Below are 26,913 nucleotides of genomic sequence, written 5' to 3' on the forward strand. Positions count from 1 at the left end.
TACAGCCGTGTTGTCTCCTGCTCCCTTATATACAGCCGTGTTGTCTCCTGCTCCCTTATATACAGCCGTGTTGTCTCCTGCTCCCTTATATACAGCCGTGTTGTCTTCTGCTCCCTTATATACAGCCGTGTTGTCTTCTGCTCCCTATATACAGTAGGGATGCACAATATATCGCTGAACATATCGGAATCGTCCGATATTAGCTAAAAATGGCAACGTCGGCCGATATCTAGTTTAACGCCCCGATGTGCAAAACTGATGTCAAAGCTGAGGTGCATACCTGTATAATGTAGGTACATGACGTAATGACGCCACGTAACATTTTGCGCTATACATGCAACACAGCATTCCTAAACTAGCCCACAATGTCTGCTGTGTGGATTGAGCAGTCATTTGAAAGAATAGCAACATTTCAGCAAGACAACTCAAAGGCGAAATCCATTAAAGCCAAGATAATGGAATTCCTTGCCCTTGACAATCAACCATTCTGTCGTGGGTGATGTTGGCTTTCGCCGACAGGTCGAGCACCGGTACACACTACCAAGTGTGCTATTTTTCAGACGTTGCCATACCGGAGTTACACAGTAATAGCGTCACTGCTATTAGTTTCACGACATACATACTATGGAACGCCGTTTGGGTCTTTGCATGTCAAAAAAGATACAGTAGCACTGTCAAAGCTGTACAAAAAAGTCTGCAAACAAGCAAACACCGGCCACGAGCGATGTGTTTACAATACCGCGTTGGTAATAAAGCATAATTTGTTCGACAGCAACTTCTAGGGTAGCTAGCTTTAGCTTGGTACCTAGCTAGCACCAATACAACCAGCCTGAAAACACTGACCAGTAGAAACTGCAGTCCTTCTCACTATTCTTAGCAATGATTTAGGAATGCTTGTGAGTAAGTATTAGCTTGGTTTCCACTTATTGTTCGCCTATTGAAATTGAACTTCAGTTCATGAAAATAAATAGCTAGTCAGCAACTTAACCCTGTTGCCCAAAGCTAATGTTATAAGCAGCCAGCTAGCTTCATCTGGCTAGTGAGGCTCGACCGCACCGGGTTGTGAAGCTAGCCACAATAAGGATGAGGCACAATAGTGGAATTTGCGGTTTGCCTTCAAAAGTATGTAATTGACAGTAATGCAAATTAATACAAATAGCAGAATTATGCCATACTTTTATTTTGTGGCTAATCCTTATTGTGGCTAGCTTCACATAGATGGGTCCGACCACCATTAAATCAAATAATAACTGACTTATAAATAGGGGTTATTTTAGATGACACCTAGCTATGTAGTTAGCTAGCTAACTATAGTTACTGAAACAGATGTGTTATTTGACGTTTATTTTTGACACGCAAAGACCCAAACGGTGTTCCATAGAAATCCTGGTTGAGAATGAAGTGACTGAACAAATGAACAACGAAACAGCACAGCAAGTAAGTGAAAGAAATTGGTTTTGATTATGTTTTACTGGTAATGAGGACATACGTAAATGCCAACAAAATTACTTTTTGGTCAGTGTGGTGTGTGTGTAATCTTTAACTAGGCAAGTCAGTTTAGAACAAATTCTTATTTACAATGACGACACGTACGATGCTGGGCCAATTGTGCGTCGCCCTATGGGACACCCAATCACGGCCGGATTGCACATTTGCACATTTGTGGACTGCTGGAGGTCATTTTGCAGGGCTCTGGCAGTGCACCTCCTTTGCACAAAGGCGGAGGTAGCGGTCCTGCTGCTGGGTTGTTGCCCTCCTACGGCCTCCTCCACGTCTCCTGATGTACTGGCCTGTCTCCTGGTAGCGCCTCCATGCTCTGGACACTACGCTGACAGACACAGCAAACCTTTTTGCCACAGCTCGCATTGATGTGCCATCCTGGATGAACTGCACTACCTGAGCCACTGGTGTGGGTTGTAGACTCCGTCTCATGCTACCACTAGAGTGAGAGCACCGCCAGCATTCAAAAGTGACATCAGCCAGGAAGCATAGGAACTGAGAAGTGGTCTGTGGTCACCACCTGCAGAATCACTCCTTTTTTGGGGGTGTCTTGCTAATTGCCTATAATTTCCACCTTTTGTCTATTCCATTTGCACAACAGCATGTGAAATTTATTGTCAATCAGTGTTGCTTCCTAAGTGGACAGTTTGATTTCATAGAAGTGTGATTGACTTGGAGTTACATTGTGTTGTTTAAGTGTTCCCTTTATTTTTTTGAGCAGTGTATATTTTGTATATCATTTGTTCATATATATATATATATATATATATATATATATATATATAGCCATGTCGTTTTCTACTCCCTATATATAGCCATGTTGTTTTTACTCATTGTCACTATTTGTATTTTATACCTCATCTTTAACTCTGCATTGTTGGAAAAGTAAGTAGCATTTCACTGTTTGTCTACACCTGTTGTCTATGAAGCATGTGACGAATACATTTAATTTGACGAATCTCTCCTTTACAGCACAACACCTAGAGGAATACTAATGAGATATAGGGAATACACCTCGGCAGGGGTAGAGGTACACAATGTACTGCAATGGAATCCCTATGTGATAGGCCGCGTTGCCATACTGTATCTAGCAACGTATGGATAAATGCGTCATGCAATGTACTGTAATTGTCCCGGAACGCAAGCATAAACTGCAAACCATAGACAGCAAAACTTGATTCCATTAGCAATGGGAACCCTTCCAGAAATGTGTTAATGGTTTCTGTGGTGTTCTCAGATGTTAACTAATAGTTGATTAGAGTGTGGACCAAGCCTTTGTTTTCAGAACATCCATCTACTTCCACCTGGGGATTATTTTTTCTTGTCGTTAGATATAAACAACTCATTTCAATAATTCACTCTCCCTGCAGAATAGTGACTGATGGGATAACAGATGGGTTCAGTCAAAGCATTCTTCAATGCTGGTTCAGTGGGTTCTTTAAGCATCCAGCAGAGTTTTGGCACCAAAACGTAAATTGCACAGGGCATTTTAAACAGACTACTTAAAACAATGTGGCACCTGCCTAAAGTTCAGATTTAAAGTGTACACTGCCAACATGAATGTCTGTGTCCATGTGGAAGATTGGGAGTGCAGAGAAGTGTCTAAAAGCAGACAGAATACATTTTGCAGCAAGCACCACCTCCACGTAACTGGAGCAACCATCCATCTGCTTTGTGTCAAAGATGAAAAGCATTCTTGAACACTCTTATCTTGCCAAGCAAACAAATACATGTATTTCTCAACATTAAAACTAATATTTCACAGCCATGAAAGCAAAAAAAAATAAGATTTTTTTGGTTGCATCCAAATAGCACCCTATTCCCTACATATGCACTACTTCTACCAGAACCCTGTCGGCCCTGGTCACAAGTAGTACACTATATAGGAAGTAGGGTGCCATTTTTGTCAAATACACTGCTTTCCAGACCTTACCGTTTCCCCTGTAATATTATTGTTGATTTTCCATCAGCATCTTGGCTCTCATTCACAAGAATGAAAGCATAAACACACCGCTTCATGCAATCACAGCACTCATTAGCCAAAACTAACCATGGGTTAGCATCACTTCTATCTCCCATCTTTTCACACAACTGTAGTAAGAGCAAGGCACACCACTTCGTCAATGAACGCCACACTTGATCATCACAAAGCAAATGGGGGCTGGGTCAGCAGGGCAGGGAGGCGAAGGCAGGGGGGCGCTGACTGCACCACCGCACGGTGGTCTGGGATAGTGGGATACTGACCCTGCTTCTCCAGAGGGGGCTGTTGCCAGACGAGCTCTGATCCACCTGATCCAAACTCACAAGACCGGCGCACCACAGGACCTGGACCTGTGTTCCCATTCTCTACTGTGACTGGGGCCGGAGGACCCAGGACCTTCCTAGTTTTCCTCTTCAGAGAGAGGTGAGCAATGGGCCCTGCATGTGAGGGGAAAACCAGAACCTTAAATCCAGACTACGGCAACCACACAGAGCCAAACCAAGGCACTACTGTACCCAGATGGAGGAAGGCCTCTCTGCAGTGTCTCTCAGCAAAAGAGGCATCAGCGATATGGAGAGATGGAAAATACGGTCTTCGTCCCAAATGGTCCCCTATTCCATTTATAGTGCACTACTTTTGACCAGGGCCCATACAGGGAATAGGGTGCCAATTGGGACAGATCCATGGATAACGGTCGCGGTAAGGGGCATGGAGAAAAGCAACTTATCTACACGGGCAGGCAGAACCACACTAATGGGAGGGGAGGGAGGGAGGGAGGGATGAAGGGAAGATGGAAAATGCTTTTCCTTCAGCCTTTTAAAAAGCCAGCACACATACACTGGGGAGCTGGTTTGTTTTGGCCTCAAAACAGGAGCGAAGAGGAAAACAGAGTCGTAACCGTCACACACAGGAAAGGATATCCTCCTCTTCAATAACACACCTAGCAGAGAGAGCAGGACTAGAATACACTATAGCCAGTCAAGTCTGTGACAACAAAACAGCTATGTGTGTAAGCTGATTGTCATGGAAATGCCTCTGAACACCAAGGACTGGTGAGAAAGTTACTCATGTGCTTGTTAGTATGAATGGACCTACAACAAGCTCTGGTCAACAGATATGCCTCTCTAAAGTGTCTTCAGGGAGCTCCCACAGTTTGACATTTGTAGATCATAATAGGGCCAAATAGCTATGATGGTCTGTCTCCTAGTCCTAACTGTCTACTAGCGCTGTCCACCTGGCAGGGGGCTGACTGTCTGTGCTGTCTCTGGTGGCATTTAAACTGTCAGCAGCATGAAAACAGACTAGCCACTGGAACAGTCTACACAGCCAACAGTGGTACTTCATGGTGATCTCCAGTCTTATTTTTTTTTTATATAGTTTATCTACATAGGGAGTAAATAGGCTACAACAATTATTTTTCACTATTTTGATGTATTATGCACTGGTCATACAACTACCCTAGGGGGTTAACTAAGTCTAGAAGGTCATCTTTGTCAGGGGAATGAGGGTAGCATGCAATTAATAGAAAGTAACACTGGAAGCACAGGCTAGTGTTGTGGCTGCATGCCTTAGGGGTTGGAACAGGATGGGTGATATCAACAGCACACCCCCCCCCACCCCCCTCACACACACCCTGGGGGTATCGAGTTAGAAAGCCAACAAGAGAGGTAGGCAAGACAAACACACAGAGGTAGTTGGATGTAAGTAGGCGTGTAGGTTATAGTTGAAGGGTGGTTTACCTGACTTACCGAGGTGCGTCTGGCCCATGACGTCTGCTAGCCGGCTGGCTGCCCCGCTCCCTCCACTCTGAGTGGAAGAGGAGGAGGTGGTGGAGGAGGTGGTGGAGCCGTGGATGGCTCGGCTGATCCAGTTCTCCATGTTGATGCTGCTCTGGCTGGAGGTTGGTGTGCCTTCACCCTGCATGGAGCCCTCGCCCTCCGAGCCCGACGACGTGTCTGGAGAGAGGGGGGAGAAGAGCCGAGAGGGAGAGGGGAATTAGAGAGAGAGGGGGTCTACGACGGCAGTTAGAAACACATGAACATACGCACACACACACCTGCATGTCATTGTCAATGTCAGGCATTCGCACAACAAACAGAGAAACTCGGGCTATGCCATAAGGAGATGTCCTTTCCCCCATAGCATAACCCCTCCACTAGCATCAGCTTCCAGGCCTCTCGCACGTTTTTCTCCAGAGCCTGGGGAAGTAGGTATGAGTGGAACTGCGATGATGGGCTGTGAGTAGAAGTGATTTTTCAAAAATAACCACATCCATCCCTCTTTAACGGCGCTAGCATTTGTGGGCACCATTGTAAATGATTGGCTTTCCGTTTTGAATCTCCGCCTCTGTTTGAATGTGCCTACTCCAATTGTTGGGAGGGGCAAATAGCTTGGATACCCTCCATCTTCTTTTAGCCTCCTCCTGACAAGAACTTCCACAGGCTTTCATACCGAAGGTGAGGCGAAAGCCTGGTAGAGGCTATACCCTGCTCCCTACCTGTAGGCTACAGGTGCACTCCACAGAAAGCATGCAAATCAGAGTTGACAGAAACCTGATCATGACAGTGAGGGGGAGAATGATACAGTGGAAGGAAGCCAGACTCAGTCAGGAGGAGCCCTTCCCCTATAGCCCTCACAGCCCTGCACCTCACATCATTAGGCTGACTCACTTTCATGCACCCAAATCCACTGCAACACGGACAGTCTCAGCCCAAACACTGTCACTCCTACTGAGCTAATATCACTACTCTCCACTCTGGGATGTTTTTAAACCCTAGCCAGTCAGTGGCTGAGTCTGGGGATGAGGGAGTGGGTTTCTTTGTGTGCTTTATTTTGCATGCATTTTGCATACTGCGACAGGGCTATCTGCCGGGGGCCAGCGAAGGGTGTCTGAGGGATGAGAGGAACAAACAGAGGGAGAGAGGCTGGATCATGACGAGCCATTTAAGAACCAGGTGCACTGCAGAGTGACCTACTGAGAGAGATCAACAACAGGATGGGCCTGGCTCTCTCTCGGTGTGTGTGTGTGTGTGTGTGTGTGTGTGTGTGTGTGTGTGTGTGTGTGTGTGTGTGTGTGTGTGTGTGTGTGTGTGTGTGTGTGTGTGTGTGTGTGTGTGTGTGTGTGTGTGTGTGTGTGTGTGTACAGTTCTCCAATTACACTTCAGCCTAGCACCTTATCTACTTAAGTTAGCCAACAATACAGCAGCCTCGAACCGGTTGACCTTTTCTAGTAAATGTCAAATCTGCATGGGCAAAATGTTGAATATAAAAATGTAACGTGATAAATTCTGGGAAAATAGAAATCAGCAAAAAAGATAACATAAAAAGCCTACATTAACTTAATAGGTTTTATGAGTGCACATAAAATATAATATATATATTTTTGGCCAATAAAATGTCTGAGATTTTTTGTTGTTTGTTATCTAGTCTAGTCCTCAGTATGTCTGAGCCTCTCTCTGACACTGAGGGGCTGGCACACTGTCTTTGCCAGTGACAGCAGTGGGAGAGACGGTAACCTTTGCTGGGCTAAGGGAGGTCTCCTCCAGCCTGCAGTGAATACCGGCTCCAACACCCTTCAGGTCACTAGGGTTCCATCCGCTCTCCTTCTGCCTAGCCTGCCTGCACAAACACAGGAGAGAGAGCAGATTAACAACACAGCCCAGCCCCGCCATTGGCCGGGAAACAGCCTGACATTTGATTGGCCAGCAGTGTGTCGTACAGCACTCTTTAATTGGCTGGCTGGTGGTGTTGTCAGGGCAGTGTCAGTGACAGCTGTCAGTCCGTTCACACCTGGGCTCTCCTGCGTTGTTGACACTGGGACAGATAAGAGAGCAGCCGTGTGGCGTGGCACAATGGTCCACTGACAGCTGCTCTTAAAAAGGAACTGCTGCAACTGGCCCTCCAGGTCTCAGCTCTTAGTGATGCTTTGTTGTGGCTGTTTGTTCCTCATTGGTGAAATTCAAATCCTCCTTCAAGTGTATTGTTTTACAGTGGACCAATATGGCATGTGGATAATATGTGGAGAACTAACCTATCTGCTACAGTTGTTGATAGTGCCACCATTTCTGGATGCTAGCTCCAGTTTACTGTTTTAGTCTGGGCCTCTACAGTCTCTGTGAGTGACAGTCTCAGGTAGAGCAGTGCTAGATTGCAAGGCAGGAAAGCTTTTTAGAGGCTGTGTGCATATGGCCAGCACCACTTGACGGCAAAAATACACTGCTGCCAGGCAACCACCTAATCATATTACACACACATCCAGATGTGAGCACACACACAGGAAGTCTCTGATGAGCCCCTGAAGACTAGCCCTCTAGGGATCCTCAATACATGTAATGATTCTAAGAAGCCAGACATCAGAGGACCTCAGTATAAGGACATGGGCGGGTGTGTGTGTATGTGCATGCGTGTGTGAGTGCATATATCCGATATGGCATCCTATTTGGGAAAACCAATTAATGTAGCTGGATTAGTGACCATTCCAATCCTAATCCTAATCTAGTATTGGACGTCAGTATTTGATTGAGATGACAGACGAAATCGTAAACTCTTTGTAGCCGGTCCTGTGCTAATTTGATGTTAATTAAATTGATTAGGCTTTGACTGCTGAGATAAGGTGGTGGTGTGGTACCACACACACACAGTGGGAATAGAGGCAGTTGCTTTTCTTTTTGTTTGTCCCTCAGTAACAGTCACAGCTGATAACATTGTAATGTGCTGTATGCACTGCCACTCATCATTATCAGCATGTTACACACAGAAACGTGTGTGCATTTCCTCTGATCTCCACAACACACAGGAGATGGCGCCCTGAGACAGACACAGGGTACCCAAATGGTACCCTATGTAGTGCACTATACAGGGAATAGAGACCCATCTTGGGACAAAGCCATGTACAAAAAAAAAAAAAAACGTCATACTAATCACGATTCTAATTAATTAGTATCGTGAAAGACAGACTAGAAGACAAGGAGTCCATATTCTAATTGTCATTGGCAGGCTGTTCTCCAGTGGAATAAGGCTGCTTGCCTTGCCTGATACGATGTGAGTGTGGCTCTGGTGTCCCTGAACGCCCCCAGCCTCGCAGGCAGTCAGGCACCAACATGCCGTGAGTGGCTCTGGTGTCCCTGAACGCCCCCAGCCTCGCAGGCAGTCAGGCACCAACACTCCGTGAGTGCTGTGTCACTGTTCCTTCTCTCTCAATGGGCTGTTCGCTCTGCCTTATAAGAACTCTGCCTGCCTGCTCATTCGGAATCATCTGAAAATGTGCCTGTCGTGATTTCCTGCATGTTTTGTGTGGTGCGTGTTCAGTAAATGAATCCCTGTAGACGCCTCGGTCCCAGCCTTCAGCCTTAATGCAAATGCGATAATGGCTACTTAACACCGCTCTCTACCCCTCTCTTATAAAGATACTCTCCACTCCATAAACCTCTGGCTGGGTGGGGGCATGCCATGCTACATTCTAGCTGTTACATTCTTACAGCTCTACAGTGCAGTAAATGACAAGTGATGATGTCTACACGTTGTTGTTGATGTAGCACAGATGTTGGTTAGTGGGATATGGCAAAGGGAGAAATGAGCTATACCTTTCAGCTAGCTAGTATTAACCATATTACTCATTCTATAAGCTGAGCATAATAGTGATAGTGCCCTACTTTAGTCCTATGGGCCCTTGTCAAAAGTAGTGCACTATATAGAGAATAGGGTGACATTTGAGATGCAAACCTAAGCCTGTGGTTCAGCTCTCTTATGTTAGCCAAGGGTCTGAGAGAGGTGACAGAAATCAAAATGGCAGCTCGTCAGTCAGCTGTTTTTAGCTAGCATGAGTAACAGTTTCAGAGTGACTTAACCACTCCCATGGTCATCGATGACACCATGTCAATATTGACTTCTTTCTGCCCCAGTCATCTGCTCCATTGACAGACTGGGGAAGTTATCTATAACGGTCTGGAGTGCCTTCAACTCCAGTGGTAAAATACTAGGAGACTGAAGATTTAAACTGCTGTGTTGAAGCCCTATTGTACTGTGTCTAATGGATACTACTAAAAACAATGTATATTTCACACCATCAGGAGACAACACAATCATACTTAAACGTCAATCACTCCTTTCAAATTAACTCATTCCGTTGTAATTACATCCAATCAAGAAATCATGTAGATGAAGAAAGAAAAAAAAGTACACTGTGGAAAGGAGCTTCTGATGATATCAACAACATCATTTTGTGATAAATAGATGCTTTGCCAACCCAGGCTGATTGAATTGACAGGCAGACGTGACATGTGGAGACACATGGGTGAGACACTGCATCAGTGAGTTAGTGGGGGGGCTGGTGGCATATGAGCCATATATTAAATACATTTCATGAGCCCTACAGTACATTAAAAATAAATGTTATGAGCCCAATCCCAAAAAAGCCCAAATGATTGTGCCATTACCCAATACATATAAGATATAGGTTACTGCACATTACGCACGACAGAAAAACAAAAGCCCATAGATGTAGCTAGCTATATGCTCTCTTGGGTAAATAAATTAAACTAGCTCCAGTAGGCTAATCTTGTTGAATGTATTATTCTGCACACTTTTGTATTATGATAAAGCAGAAGAGAACATGTGATTCTGGTGCAGCAAACACGGCTTACAAAGTTACAAGTATAGGCTAGCGAATTTGATTTTAATATTGAAATATAAATGGGGCCTATTTGTATAATTAATTGTCTGACATATGCCTTTCATAATATTTCCCCTAATGTTATTAGCCTACCTATTGTTGCTTCATTCCTTCCTCGCTTTCAACAGTTACATGAAATGTTTAGTTGTCCTCGTCTTCATCATTCTCCTGACACAAAATCTTTCACTTCTCTACACAAAGATTGAATGGTTACGGGTCTGAATAAATAGCTTGCCGCCGCGTGTTCGCTCGTCTTTCAAAATTACAGTTCTATTGGCTGCTGTATTTAACATTCAGTAAAAATAGCTTGTGCCCCTCTTCAAATAGTCCATTGGTATAAGAAATGCTACAGAAACCATGTCCAGCAAGCTATTCTAGTCTAGCTTTTCCTGCATGGAACTCCAAGAGCTAACGAGTGTTATTTAAGAAGAGACCAGCGGAGTACAGGTGCGTGCGTATTGCGTAAGAGTCAGAGGCTATAAGTTAGAAGCTTATTATGCATTACCCATTATTAATTAGCTAAATATAAGGCTAATACTGCATTGAATTCATTACCTGAAAGAGGTAGGCTAGGACGTCTATGTATATATGGCTATACCCAGTATCATTCTAGAACAGGATGATCTATTTTGGATACAATTTGAATGGAGTTGACGGAGAGAGAGAGAGAGAAAGACAGAGTGCTCGCGTGTGCACTCATTTAAAGCAAAGATATTCGAGTGATAGGCTGTTTTAAAGTTCTGCAGCTGTAATAAAACATGAAATAATAATAAAAACAAGGTGACCCCTGAAAGCCAGGTGGAGATGTGTATAGACGCACATTTGGTTTTTATATTACTATATCAGAGGCTATGCTGCAGCAAATGTAGGCCTACCTGTCACAAGACAAAAAGTTACCATGATGAGATGATAGGGCTATATGCATTGTGAACTGTGGTCCATACTGAGATGGGCCATCTGTCCCCACCCTGAGCGTCGATTCATCATGCAGAGGCCGTAGAGAAGCCAGATTTAGACATCACATATATTTTAACAGTTCCATTTCACACCATGCTGTTCATATCATTTACAGGTTACAGTTATTTATCCTGGGAAAAGGGAGTGGTTTTTGGCGGTAAATCCCGGTAACCGGGTTCCCGCCAATCAACCCTACACCCATATTCAAGCGTGCGCACACACACACACACACACACACACACACACACACACACACACACACAGTGAGATCGTCCCAGGCAGCTATGACATTACCTTGGAGTCCTATATGTTCCTCACCTGGGGGAGTGTAGGCATCCATGGAGGACTGCACGACCAGGGAGCGGCGCTTGGAGGGCATGGGTACTGCCATTTTACCACGCTCCTTCTGTTTGGCCAGAGCCGCCTGCACAGCCTCTGTGTGGACATCTGCAACACACAGCAGGACGGACATGTTGGAAGACCTGGTGTCATGAACTCAGATTATCTTGATTCTGGGAACAGTTAAGTGAAATGTAACTTCAATTTGTAACTAATTCAGTGAAAAGTGTAATTTTACTAAACACTATGAACCAGTTTCCCAGACAGATTAAACCTAGTCTTGCACTAATTAACACTTTCAATAGACAATCTCTATTGAACATGCCTTTTAAACATGCCCACTAGACCAGGAAACCGTTGTGTGTTCGGGAAACCAGCCCAAAAGAATCTAACATATAATCTAAGAACAATTCCATGCCTGAAGCCACTTTTTAAAAAGGATGGAAGATTGGGCTGTAACCATCACTTTGAACATTGATGAAAAACGACTTCAGAAGATCCACAGTGTATGTACAGTAAGAAGCTCAATTGTTCACTGCTGCTCCTCTCAAATTGATAGTCTTTCTTATACACTGGGGACTCCACCTCTGTTGGCTGATCACAAAAAGCAAGACATGTCACACTAAGTTAATTCATCTTAACAAAGAAAGCGCTTGGTTCTAGTGAGAAAAAACAATTGCCAGTAACCTACACCCTTTGTCATGATGCTTTAGTCGACCTGTTTAGTAAATGGCCATTGAGAACAGACTACATATCCCAAATGGCACCCTATTCCCTTTATAGTGCACTACTTTTGGTCAAAAATAGTGCACTATTTAGTAAGGGTGCCATTTGAGATGCAACCCATTTGAGATGCAGTACCTGTTCCCTTTATAGTGCACTATTTTGATCCCATAGGGCTCTGGTCTAAAGTCAAAACGAGTGCACTATATAGGTAATATGGTACCATTTGCGATGCATGCTAAGCCTTGTTGGTTGTCAGATATTCTTTAATTCAACATGGATCCTGTTTTTAAGGGGCTGTATTTTAGGGACCTGTGATTCCATTGGCTGCTCCCTCTATGGCTGGGTCTGAATAATGTCCTCAGACTACTGGGGCTTAATGTGAGATCATTGTGTTCAGCCAGATAATGGGCTATTAAAGATTTAAAAAATTAAGAGCATCAATAGCTGTGTGTAAGGCTAAGCACTAGTAAAACAAAACCCATGATTCAACCCAACCCCATGGTCCAGTTTTTATACACTATAGTACTGGCATGTTACAATGGGTATTGTGTCACACCAGTAAATCAAATGCAGGTTTTCTATCGGTAGTTGTTGTTACTACAGACTGTAGTCGTGGTTGCCAACTGCACCACAGTTAGGACTGTTGCAAAGCTGGTTCTGTGTGTGTTTCACATGGCACCCTATTCTCTACATAATGGGTAGCAGAGCTCTGGTCAAAAGTAGCGCACTATATAGGGATTAGGGTGACATTTGAGACAGAATCAATGTGTTTCTAAAATGAGGCTGGAGCGCAGTGCCAGAATCTGTGGCTGGTATGTTGAGGCAGTCATTTGTATGAGAGAAAAAAGAGCAAGAGAGAGGGGGGGGGGGGGGGGGGGTGACTACTAATGAAGCAAGCTGTTGAGCTGGTAATAGCATAAGTGGTTCATTGGTCTAAAATAAATAAGAGTGATAAACATTAACGGGTAAAAAAAAATAGCATTAAGAGTGAGATTTTCTTAACTGCATTATTGGTTAAGGGCTAGTAAGTAAGTATTTCACTGTAAGGTCTACACCGGTTGTATTCGGCGCATGTGACAAATAAAATTAGACTTGATAAAAACAAAGTGTTTGGTAATCCAAGTTAATTCTGTTACCACAAACCTAGACATTTTATTTAGTGGTAAAAATAGAGCTCCATTATTGCTCCAATACTATCCTATAGTAACTGGCAATAACTACAAACTGTATAACAGGATTTTGAGGTTTGTGCTACTGTTTGCGTTGAGGGAAAGAAACTGCCACTACCTCGCTTTCCAACCAAGATACCAACTGAAGTAAAAAGCAAATTCAGCAACTCTTGGCAGTAAGAGGGAGTTGATACAAATGCTCATTTATTGTTGTTAGGAGTTTTTGTGTGATGTTGAAAGGTGTCGTTGTCCTACCTGATCTGTAGCGTTCGTCCCGGGAGCCAGAGGAGCGGCGGCGGTGGTAGCGAGAGGAGGAGCCAGGGGTGACGGGGGTTCTCCTCTCGTGGGGCACAGAGGGGTCCATCCCTGGGGGGGGGGGGGGGGGGGGGAAGGCAAGAACCAAGTTACCTACAGCACAGCCTGGCCAGACCACAATCCCCACAGCAACTGGTACTAGAGTACAGAGGCCTTCCCTATGGGTGGAACAGACAGAACACTGCAGACTCTAGTATGCCGTTTGTTTTTTTAATTTAACCTTTAATTAGGCAAGTCAGTTAAGAACAAATTCTTATTTACAATGATGGCCTACCCTGGACGACACTGGGCCAATTGCGCACCGCCCTATGGGACTCCCAATCACGGCCGGATGTGATAGACTGGAATCAAACCAGGGTGTCTGTAGTGACGCCTCAAGCACTGAGATGCAGTGCCTTAGACAGCTGCGCCACTCAGGAGCCCCGAGTTTTTACACATGTTTTTGGATGTGTAGAAGTTGCTCCTGCCAAAACCACCACCTGGATCTAAACACACTGCTGTGTACAAGGTTCTCGCTTCTTCGCACAGCAGATACTAGCCTATTATAGATGATATGAGCATAGAGTGGTGTACTGTGTAGTATAAGGATGAAATTAATAGATAATGAAAAATAGAGGGAAATGAATGCATTATACAGTCTGCATCTACATTGTTAAACTCAGTGTCAGTATTATTTGTTCTGGCGAGCACAAATTTAATTCACCACTAAGACATCCATGGACATTATTGGATATTATTCCAGTCTGTCTGGCAAGGTACTGTTACGCTCCTTTTAAACAGAGTCCCCTCAATTAACTCTGTTTCCTATTAAATCCATCAGGTGACTGGGTCACTCAGCCTCTCATTTTGCATCCCAAATGGAATCCTATTTCCTACATAGGCTCTGGTCAAAAGTAGTGCACTATATAGGGATGCAATCAGCCCCTGAACCTCAGCAAGGTCGCTCTCTGGATGAGATGATTTTCAGGGTAAATCCTATGACATGGACACACACAGAAACACAGCAAACACACAACAGTTACAATAACCCTATAACAAGTGTTTGCTAGTATTCTACTGTTGCAGACAGTCTGCTAGCTAGAGAACACAAATCAAGTGATCTACTACTGACTCTACGATGGTTTTAGACTAAATCTCTGTAGTCTTCATTACAGCCCAACCCTAGAAGGTAAATCGCATGTTCACAACAAAGAAATAATCACTTCAGTCCTCAACACTAAAGCTCGAGGCAGGAGCTTGAGCAATGCAGCCGTTTGTAATACTCTAGGCAAGTGCCCTAAAAAGTGGATTACTTTCTGCTCTGCTATAATGACCCTTGGTTTACCACTGAGACGTATGATAAATCAATGATCCCATTCCCCCTTTCTACTGCAGATTGACAAGCACAGAGAACACTCATCCACATACACACACAACTTAAAGGAAATCAATCTCAGTCTTATCTGTTCCTGTCCACCTTTCACAGGGAAATATGCTACATTCAATAAGAGGCGCGATGGAGGAGTCTGTGACCTCAATAGTAACAAAATACATAGATTGTTAAAGACTTCTGAAGGTATTTTAAGCTCCAAAATTGTAGCATGAAGAATTTGTCAAAGCCAGTGTGAAATGTAACTGCCCCCCCCTTAGGGGAGTCATCTATAATAGGGTTTGAATTAGAGCTACCTGTAGTACACAGAGATGGTACACAGAGATACTGGTGAAGACCAAGCTTTTTCAACCTGCACTATGTAGATGTCGATGGTTAAGATGGGGTAGTCTTGCACTGCCAGGCATCACTTCGTAACCTGGAATGGCTTGAGTCCAGGCTCGATAGAGAAAGTTTGTTGCTGGTGTTCTAAATGGCAATACACACGCATGAACAGGGTCGTTCTACCAATTCACTTAGTGAAAAAAAAATGTATTTCACCTAGTACATGAAGTGCACATGTTCAACTAAATAAAAACAGGTTTTCCCATAAATAAAAATACTTTAGTAAGTAGGAATACACGATATATCGGTGAATGAATCGGCCGATAAGATAAAAATGCCAACATGGGTATCAGCCCGATGTCTAGTTTAACGCCGATGTGCAAAACCGATGTCAAAGCTGATGCATACCTATATAACGCCACGTAAAATGTGGCGTTACACATGCAACACAGCATTCCTAACCTAGCCCACAACGTCTGCTCTGTGGATCGAGCAGTCAACAAGTCGAGCAGTCATTTGAAAGACTAAGAAAATTTCAGCAGACAACTCAAAATCCATTAATGCCAAGATAATGGAATTCATTGGCCTTGACAATCAACCGTTCTCTGTCATGGGTGATGTTTGCTTTCGCTGACTGGTCGAGCACCGGTACACACTACCAAGTGTGCTATTTTTCAGATGTTGCCCTACTGGAGTTCAGTAATAGCGTCACTACTATTAGCTTCACGACATACTATGGAACGCCGTTTGGGTCTTTGCGTATCAAAAAAGATACTTAAAATAACACTATTTGACGCGTTAAATAAGCTTTTAATTTGACGTCAAATAACACAGTTCAATTATTGAATGTTGTGGGTTCAGAATTTGCATGCGCAAGCCAAGCGCAACCACTACTATCCGTAGCACTGCCAAAGCTGTACAAAAAAAAAAACTCTGCAAACACCGGCCACAAACCAATAGCTAGCTTTAGCTTGGGACCTAGCTAGCACCAATACAACCAGCCTGAAAACAATGACCAGTAGATCTATGATCTATTCAATTATGGCATAATTCTATGTGTTCATTTGCATCACTGTCAATTACAAACTTTTATTTTAAAGGCTAACCACAAAGTCCACTATTGTGGCTAGCTTCACATAGATGGGTCCAACCACCATTAATCAAATTAGAACTGTCTTATAAATTAGGGTTATTTTAGATGACACCTAGCTATACCTAGCTAGCTAGCTAACTACAGCTACTGAAACAGATTGTTGTTTTACTATGTTTTTGGGGAAGAACATTGTTTGCATCTATGAGCTAGATTTTCTTTTTTTATGACCAGCACTGTAGGTGCGCGAGACAACTTTACCAGCATCATAGCATACGTATCGATGAATCGTTGTGACAAATATGAGTGATAGTGTAATCAATGTGTAATAACTACGTTAATTCTTATTTACAATGACGCCTACACCGGCCAAACCCGGACGACGCTGGGCCAATTGTGCGCCGCCCTATGGGACTCCCAATCACGGCCGGATGTGATACAGCCTGGATTTGAACCAGGGACTGTAGTGACGCCTCTTGCATGGAGATGCAGTGCCTCAGACCGCTGCGTCCATGTGTGTTGTTAACTAACTGTACTAGAATGATAAAAGGCTGCTAAAATTGTAAATAACGGATATCAGGATATAACGGGGGGGGGGGGGGGAAATCGGATATCAGTATCGGCCAAAAATGTCATATCAGTGCATCACTAATAGTAAGTGCATAGTAGCCCTTACACTTGTACCCATATACAGGTTGAAAATGGGATATTTGGACACTGATAAGCACCTAAATTGGCTGTGCAGTAACATGCTATACATGTCAGAGCTCAGGGCTTCCGCTTCACAGCTTTGTATGGATTTTGACCCATTCTTAACTTGATCACCTTGATCAACTTGAATGAGGGAAATACTGTAAAAGATGAGACATTGAGGATTATAATAACTACCGCTTTGATGTCATACAAGCAAGCCAAACACCCGTGGGTCCAAACGTGCACTTCACATTTCATATCATAAAACTCATGTCATATATCGTGTCAACGTTTATCATTACTATGTGTGATGTACAGTTACAAGATGACATGGCGTTATACCCTGGGTTGCTTATACGCTAGATCATAAACGGCACAACTAGGAAAACTGCAAAAAGCACCTTATACACTGCATGACCAAAGGTATGTGGACACGTGCATGTCAAAGTTCATTCCAAAATCAAATCAAGTTTTATTTGTCACATACACATGGTTAGCAGATGTTAATGCGAGTGTAGCGAAATGCTTGTGCTTCTAGTTCCGACAATGCAGTAATAACCAACGAGTAATCTAACCTAACAATTCCACAACTACTACCTTATACACACACGTGTAAAGGGATAAAGAATATGTACATAAAGATATATGAATGAGTGAAGGTACAGAACGGCATAGGCAAGATGCAGTAGATGGTATAGAGTACAGTATATACATATGAGATGAGTAATGTAGGGTATATAAACATTATATTAAGTGGCATTGTTTAAAGTGGCTAGTGATACATTTTTACATAAATCTCCATCAATTCCCATTATTAAAGTGACTGGAGTTGAGCCAGTATGTTGGCAGCGGCCACTAAATGTTAGTGGTGGCTGTTTAACAGTCTGATGGCCTTGAGATAGAAGCTGTTTTTCAGTCTCTCGGTCACAGCTTTGATGTGCCTGTACTGACCTCGCCTTCTGGATGATAGCGGGGTGAACAGGCAGTGGCTCGGGTGGTTGTTGTCCTTGATGATCTTTATGGCCTTCCTGTGACATCGGGTGGTGTAGGTGTCTTGGAGGGCAGGTAGTTTGCCCCCGGTGATGAGTTGTGCAGACCTCACTACCCTCTGGAGAGCCTTACGGTTGTGGGCGGAGCAGTTGCCGTACCAGGCGGTGATACAGCCCAACAGGATGCTCTCGATTGTGCATCTGTAGAAGTTTGTGACTGCTTTTGGTGACAAGCCGAATTTCTTCAGCCTCCTGAACTGTATCATGGGCATTAATATAGAGTTGGTCCCCCCCCTTTGCCGATATAACGGCCTCCCTTCTTCTGGGAAGGCTTGCCACTAGATGTTGGAACATTGATACAGGGACTTGCTTATATTCAGCCACAAGAGCATTAGTGAGGTCGGGCACTGATGTTGGGCGATTAGGCCTGGCTCGCAGTCGGCGTTCCAATTCATCCCAAAGATGTTCGATGAAGTTGAGGTCAGGGCTCAACTGAGGACATGCATTGCGTGTAAAAATTGTGCTTCAACACTCGGCGGTCCCGTTCTTTGAGCTTGTGTGAGCAGTTATTGCTCCTAGACGTTTCCACTTCACAATAACAGCACTTACAGTTGACCGGGGAAGCTCTAAGAGGGCAGACATTTAAAAACTGACTTGTTGGAAAGGTGGCATCCTATGATGGTGCCACATTGACAGTTACTGAGCTCTTCAGTAAGGCAATTCGACTGACATTGTTTGTCTATGGAAATTGCATGGCTGTGTGCTCGATTTTATACACCCGTCAGTAACGGATGTGGCTGAAATAGCCGCATCCACTAATTTCAAGGGGTGTCCACATACTTTTGTATATATAGTGTATATGGTTGAAAACTCTACTTTGACATTTTCCAAGAATATTCTGATGCTCCTGAATATTTTCATATTTCGTTAACATGTGGTGAAAAGTACAGTAAAAATGCACAAAATCAACAGCGTGATATTTCAGTCTTGTGTCAGGTGAACTGTTAGTCCACAAGTCCACAAAACCTTTAGTCCACAAATGTTCCCATAATCTCCAACTGTTCCCTTTTAATTGCTACCATGGTTATGCATATACTTTTCATATTTCTTCTGTAAGAAACATTTAAATTTAGCCCTATCCGTATAGGCCAATTCCCACAAATGTAAGGGGTGAAGTGCCAAATCAGCCATAAAAAAAAAAAAAAAAAAGTGTATTTAACCCCTTTTCTCCCCAAATCTTCGTGGTATCTCATCGCTACAACTCCTGTACAGGCTCGGGAGAGACGAAGGTCGAAAGCCATGCGTCCTCCGAAGCACAACCAAGCCGCACTGCTTCTTAACACAGCGCGCCTCCAACCCAGAAGCCAGCCGCACCAATGTGTCAGAGGAAACACCATGCACCCGCCCCCCTCGGTTAGCGCGCACTACGCCCGGCCCGCCACAGGAGTCACTGGAGCGCGATGAGACAAGGATATCCCTACCGGCCAAACCCTCCCTAACCCGGACGACGCTAAGCCAATTGTGCGTCGCCCCACAGACCTCCCGGTCGCGGCCGGCTGCGACAGAGCCTGGGCGCGAACCCAGAGACTCTGGTGGCGCAGCTAGCACTGCGATGCAGTGCTCTAGACCACTGCGCCACCCGGGAGGCCATAAATACACTTGTGACAGTGGGAAGGAAGCTTGTAGTGTCCAACAGGGAAGGAAAATTAAATGCTAGCTTCACCAAAACATTTAAATTAAAACATTTCTAGCCTGTCTATGGGTAACAGGTTACACTCGACTCGCTTAGTTTTCCACAAAACACCAGAAAATGACCGAAAAGAGTAGAGCCAGCTTACCTGCTTTTACAATAGGATTTATTAGATGTTCAAAAAAGATTTGTTGCAAATAAATAGTTTTACCATATTAAAATGCTAGTTCACTTCCCGTAACAGGGTTGACCTTAAAATGTGTGACAGGGTTCTTTGACCTTAAAATTAATAACTGATCACATGAAAAAAAAAAACTTCAGAAATGACTGTTTAAAGCAACAAAACAACAACTAGAGCTTTACAATGACGGTGAAAACTTGGATAAACGTTTGAATTAAATGGGTTCAAATCTCCCTTGAAGTAAGAGGATGCACATGTCAAAATGCTGGCAGAATTTTGGCACATTAGCAAGTCTTTAAAAACATTTTTATTTTTTATTATCAGATTTATTGAATTTTCCATGTGGTCTATATTAAAATGCACTTAATTTATTAGGCTTTTAAAATGGAATATGTGCACAATTTATACTTAAAATATCAAAAAGGCATGCATTTCGAGGAATAACTCGCTCTGATACTGTAACCTAGTTGTGGGGAATCCCCTGATGAATGTATTATTTTACAACCACTTACAGTAAGTATGTTTGTCCTGGACCTCCACTTCCAAAATCAATGTTAGATTCACTTGAGACCAGTACAGTATCTGTTTTATGTATGTGCTCAGATTTCAGACTCACTGTGGTTCACTGGGCTAGAGACTCAGAGGAAACAACCATCACACTACTGGTGTAACTGGCTGCTCTCTCAGCCTTTTATTGACTTGAAACAAGTGTGAGGAGAATGCCAGGCCCCATGTGAGGACCAACTAGGATTGCTAAACTTTCCCAAAAAGTCCAGGTTTTCCAGAAAATCCTGGTTGGAGCATTAAGGATTACCCGTTTATTCCCTTTTGATTCTGTGCATCTTCCAACCAGGATGTCTAGAGAACTTGGGAATTTTGGGAAAGCTACCGGAATTTTGCAACCCTAGTCACAAGCCATGCATCCGCATGACACTCAACTGACCTTTCTAATGGTTATGCAGTGGTAGCCAGCAGAGTGTACTAGTGGTTATTAAATTCCCGAGTAACAGTTGGTAAGAGGGTGGTGAAGGAGTGTTTCATCTGGGAGCCATTTCAGACCGACGGTACACCCACTGTCAAATTAAGCACTGTGATGGTGCTTGAATATATTGCCCAAATAATAATAATAATAATAATAATAATAATAATCTAAGGCACTTTACGTGTCTGGCACTGTCTCGCCCCGGCCATGACATTTTAACGGCCCATTATATTTCTGTAATACGATTGGTTTTCAGCAGCCGCCCCGTAGAGGGTGAATAGGGCTGGGAGAGAGGCTGGGAGGTAGGCTCACACAGAGCAATGCTATATAGTGCTACAGAGCAGGCTTTCAGACCATCTCACAATTGTGTAATGGACAGATCTGCCTGTCTCTCAATTGGCACCCTTCCCTACAGTATGTACTTTTGACTAGAGCCTATAGGGCCCTTTGAGACGCAGATTAGAACACTGACATCCACCAACAGCAGTAGGTTTGTGGGGAATGGAATGGCTCCATTTTGGATGAGAGAATTTACAGCACTATAATACAACATTTAACTGGCAGGTCTTGTGTTCAGAGGGCCATAATGTGATGAGCTACAGGAGGTTGTGTGTAAAGGAGGACCTCATGTTCATTATGCATGTCTCTTTACAAGCACAATGAGTGGACACAGTTTTTTTTTTTTACACACTTGGCTAGTTTCAGACATAGCTTGCGTACCACTTATTCCCTACTAAGCGCACTACTTTTGACCAGGGATATTGTGCCATTTGGGAGGCAACCATTCAGTAAATTCCCTGTGTCTTCGATTTACACCACCGTTCAAAAGGTTGGGGTCACTTAGAAATGTCTTTTTTTTTTTCAATTTAAAGTTTTATTAAGTTATCAACCAACCAAACACATTCCACATTCACAGATGTGACAGACTTAAAAAAGAAAATAATAATAATAATAAAAAATAATAAAAATAAATAAAAATAATAATAATAATAATAAATATATATATATATACTGCTCAAAAAAATAAAGGGAACAATTAAATTACACAATGTAACTCAAAGTCAATCACACTTCTGTGAAATCAAACTGTTCACTTAGGAAGCAACACTGATTGACGATAAATGTCACATGCTGTTGTGCAAATGGAATAGACAAAAGGTGAAAATTATAGGCAATTAGCAAGACACCCCCAATAAAGGAGCGATTCTGCAGGTGGTGACCACAGACCACTTCTCAGTTCCTATGCTTCCTGGCTGATGTTTTGGTCACTTTTGAATGCTGGCGGTGCTCTCACTCTAGTGGTAGCATGAGACGGAGTCTACAACCCACACAAATGGCTCAGGTAGTGCAGCTCATCCAGGATGGCACATCAATGCGAGCTGTGGCAAGAAGGTTTGCTGTGTCTGTCAGCGTAGTGTCCAGAGCATGGAGGCGCTACCAGGAGACAGGCCAGTACATCAGGAGACGTGGAGGAGGCCGTAGGAGGGCAACAACCCAGCAGCAGGACCCCTACCGCCGCCTTTGTGCAAGGAGGTGCACTGCCAGAGCCCTGCAAAATGACCTCCAGCAGGCCACAAATGTGCATGTGTCTGCTCAAACGGTCAGAAACAGACTCCATGAGGGTGGTATGAGAATCCATCTGGGCCTGGGGACTTGTTAGGTGGCATGGAGGTAATTGCCTCCAGGATCTCCTCAGGAGTGAAGGGGGAGTTGAGATCTTCTTGGTCAGTCTCTGATAGTTTAGGTAGCGAGATTCCCTCTAGGAAGGAGTGGAGTTCTGCCTCCGTGTGTTTTCTCTCAGAGGTATATAGTTTGCAGTAAAAATCATGAAAAGTTAAATTTATCTTTTTTGGGTCTTATGTGACCTCGTCCTCTGCTGTTCGGATAGCCATAATTGTACGCTCTGACTGCTCTTTTTTTAATTGATACGCAAGCAATCTACTAGGCCTATTGCTATACTCATGGTATTTCTGTTTAGTAAAGAAAAACTTTTTTTTAATCTCCCGAGTATAGTCCAAATTCAGTTTGGCTTTGGCTGCTTTAAGTTGACTCCAGGAGGTGCTGTCTGGGGATTGTTTATGTACTTTTCACAGCGTTCCAGCTCCCTCTCCAGATCTAGCCTGTGTGCTTCCATTGCTTTTTCCTTAGAGGAAGCATATGCAATTAGATGACTTCTTAGTGTGGCTTTAGCAGCGTCCCACATTGTGGCTGGAGAAACAGGAGAATCTTTGTTGTCTTGTGTGTAGTTGTCTATCCATGTAGTTAACAATGTATGGAATGCTTTGTTTGATAGCATGGAGGTGTTGAATTTCCAGCTGTTTGACCTCGGGATGTTTTTGCAGAGGTCAAAGCGGAGGTGGACAAAGGCGTGATCCGAAAGCGCTATGGGTCTGATTGTACACGTGGCTGAATTTATGAATCTCTTTGGGATAAAAATGTAATCTATACGGGAGTAGGTGTTATGGACATTAGAGTAGTATGTATAGTCCATAGATGAGCTATTAGTCTCTCTCCAGATATCTATCAGTCCCATCTCTTTAGTAAGAGAGTTCAACATCTTTGCAGATCTAGGATTTGTGGTGGGAACTTGAGATGATTTGTCTAGGGTTGGGTTCAGGGTACAATTAAAATCTCCTGCCAACACTCAAAAGGAAACACAATGCTCATTGAACAGAGTTATCATTTTCGACATAAAATCAGGAGTATCTGTGTTAGGGGCGTATATGTTTAAAATAGTAATTGGTTGCCCATACAGTGACCCAGTTATCAAAATAAATCTCCCCTCCGGATCAGATATGTTTTTGTCAATTATGAATGGAACATTCTTATGGATAAGTATGGCTGTACCTCTGCTGTTGGATTTGAAAGATGAGAAATACACCTGTCCCACCCAAGCTCTGCGGAGTTTGGCATGTTCAGCATCACAGAGGTGTGTCTCTTGCAATAGCGTGATGTCTGCTTTTTCCTTTTTTTAGAGCACATAGTATCTTTTTCCGTTTTATTGCATGACCTAGACCATGGCAGTTCCATGTCAATAGATTTAAGGTACTAGTCATCGTCATCGAACAGTAATCGAACTTTAGTGCAAGTCATCTCTGGGTAAAGGTGGATAGTAGTTACAGCTGCGTTCACATAAAAAGGAAAATAAATGGTTTACATAAAATAACAATCTCTGAACACCCCAGCCGAGTTCCCAAACAACAACTCGACATATCCCGTTGGATCTATTACCTCCCCGCTCAGTCACAATTCTGTGTTCCAAAAAAAAAAAAAAAAAAAAAAAAAAAAATGGGAACAGTTAGCAACGCACAACGTCTCCCCCTCCCCACCAAAGAAATGCCTCATCCTCTCCGCCCCGCATTGAGTAAATGACAACGTAGCCCCCGTCCAGATCACATTAAAAAAGGGGGGTTTATTTTATAGGCCCCACTGTATGGGGCCTATCCCTCTCAGCTAAAGGAACATAAATATAGATTAGACGGCTATAATGGCATTTAGCAGGGCGGGTGGGTCTTTGGATATCGGCTATATGTTGTCTTACCTCCTTTGGTAATAACAGTAATCTCATTTAGTCATTGGTCCATTTCTCATTGACCGGGGTTGTCTTTCAAAAAACGTTTTGCCTCTTCGGGAGTTTTGAAATGTCGCAGGGCTCCTTGGTGAAGAATCCTGAGCTCGTTTGGGTATTTGAATCCCCTAAAGATGCCTCGGTCAATGGAGCATTTCTTCACCTCGTCAAACTCTCGGCGCTTTCGGCGTATTCCAGCTGACAGGTCCTGGTGTAAGGTGAGTTTGGCGTTTCCCACTGTAATGGTGTTGGTTTTCGCCATCTGTAGGACTCGTTCCTTGTCGGTGAATCTCAGGAAATACATGGTGATTGGGCGCGGTGGTTGTCTGGCTGCTGGTGGGGGCCTCAGTGCTCGGTGAGCTCTCTCGAGTTCTATGGGCCTGTCGGTGGACAGGTGGAGCCACTCGGGAAGTTTGTCTTGCAGGTAGCGGATCAGTGGCATGTTTCCCTCTTCTTTTTCGCCCAGATTTAATATAACACAATTATTCCTTCGCCCCCTGTTTTCCAGGTCCTCTGTTTTCTCTTCCAGCTGCTCTATTTTTTTTTTAGCATATGCTATTGTTTCCATGGCGTCTGTCAATAAGTTTTCCGTGGATAGGATTCGCCCCTCTGCCTCATCCAGGCGCCCCGCGTTTATGGTTATCTTGTTGTTTATGTCAGGCAAAGCATTTTCCAGGACTGTCACCTTGCCCCCTATCGCACTGAGCTGAGCGTGAATGGCATCTAGTTTAGTGTCGAGTTCTGTACGTTGGGATCTCAGCTCAGAAAAGATGTCTTCGACAGAGTGCGAGGTTGGCATTCGTTGGGCCTCGGGAGGGAACGGGTCCTCTTGCTCCTGGCTAATGGCGCTAGCTTTTTCTGAAGCTAGCTGCTTCTTGGAGGCTTTTTCCGTCGCTAGTGCTCGAGTTCGGGTAAAAATGTCACCTGTAGTGTCGCCTTTTGTAGCCGCCATGACTTTTTGACTAAAGCTAAATGAGTTTAAACTTGAGGTGGAGGTAAGATTAGGAATTGGAAACTACTTGTGCGGAGCTCCTAGTTCATGCGGCCATCTCGTTCAGGGGTCACGTGATCGCCCATGTCTTTGTTTTTAAAAGAAAAGCACATTTTTGGTCCATTAAAATAAACTGATCAAAAATACAAATGTAGACATTGTTAATGTTGTAAATGACTATTGTAGATGGAAACGGCAGATTTATGAAATATCTACATAGGCGTACAGAGGCCCATTATCAGCAACCATCACTCCTGTGTTCCAATGTCACGTTGTGTTAGCTAATCCAAGTTTATAATTTTAAAAAGGCTAATTGATCATTATGCAATTATGTTTTTTTTTTTTTTTTTTTTTTTTGGGGGGTGGATCAGCTTAATATTGCGGAAAGAATGTTGCTTCCAATGTAATTGTCTGCATCATTTCCAATCCCCCATATTTTTTGGGGTAAATATATATATCCATACACGCATGCATACATATATACATACACATACCTATATAGACATACATACTTTTTTAAAGAATATACCTTTATTATTATTCCCCGCAACCCTACCACCGCTCCCCCAATTGGAGTAAACTAATAAACACTTCTGCTTTTACCTTCAATTTATACATCTTATACGTATTTTACAGACACAGACTACTTTATAATAGTTCTCTCTTGTTTGTTCTTAGTCCTTCCTCTATTTCTGTTGTCCATCCAATTTTATTTCCACTTGTAACTGTGCTATTTCACAAAAGCTCCGCACCTATACACATTTCACAGATCCCGTATGCCATACATTATCTTGTTATTAGTCCCACCCTTCAGTTCCACTCAACCCTTCCCATCTATCTTCCAACATCATCCATTTCGGATTTTTATTTGCCATATATTTTTCAACTGTGCTGTGATGCTTCACAAAAGATTTGAACCTTCCTATTCTCATAGCTTCTACAGATTATGCAATTATGTTAGCACAGCTGAAAACTGGCCTTCTTTAGACTAGTGTCACGCCCTGATCTGTTTCACCAGTCTTTGTGATTGTCTCCACCCGTTTTCCACATTAGTCCCTGGGTATTTATTCCGGTGTTCCCTGTTTGTCTGTTGCCAGTTCGTCTTGTCAACCAGTGTGTTTTTCCGTGCTCCTGCTTTTTCTCATCTCTTTTGCTAGTCCTCCCGGTTGACCCTTGACCCTGAACCCACCTGCCTGACCATGCTGCCACTCTGTACCTCCTGGACTCTGACCTTGTTTATGATCTTTTGCCTGTCCAAGACCATTCTCTTGCCTGCCCTTCGGATTATAATAAATATCAGAGACTCGAACCATCTGCCTCCCGTGTCTGCATCTGGGTCTCACCCTGTGCCCTTATAGTACAAACTGGCCATGACAGAC

The 26,913-nt window shown here is 43.5% G+C and overlaps 1 protein-coding gene across 24 annotated transcripts in view; it reads right to left on the reverse strand.

Annotated features, from left to right (window-relative positions):
* LOC129814160 (disco-interacting protein 2 homolog C) overlaps positions 1-26,913 on the reverse strand; it is a 238,617-nt gene that overhangs the window by 63,790 nt on the left and 147,914 nt on the right. For 10 of the 24 annotated variants that reach the window (XM_055867022.1, XM_055867034.1, XM_055867013.1 and 7 more), the window contains 4 exons: positions 13,598-13,708; positions 11,403-11,555; positions 5,221-5,436; positions 3,745-3,918 (listed from right to left, as the gene is read on the reverse strand). In XM_055867022.1, coding sequence (XP_055722997.1) covers positions 3,745-3,918; positions 5,221-5,436; positions 11,403-11,555; positions 13,598-13,708 — 654 coding nt within the window. The remainder of the gene's footprint in view (positions 1-3,744; positions 3,919-5,220; positions 5,437-11,402; positions 11,556-13,597; positions 13,709-26,913) is intronic. The other 14 variants (XM_055867029.1, XM_055867031.1, XM_055867033.1 and 11 more) reach the window with 6 other exon arrangements.

This window comes from Salvelinus fontinalis, chromosome 17 (assembly GCF_029448725.1).
Source record: "Salvelinus fontinalis isolate EN_2023a chromosome 17, ASM2944872v1, whole genome shotgun sequence".
NCBI lineage: Eukaryota > Metazoa > Chordata > Actinopteri > Salmoniformes > Salmonidae > Salvelinus > Salvelinus fontinalis.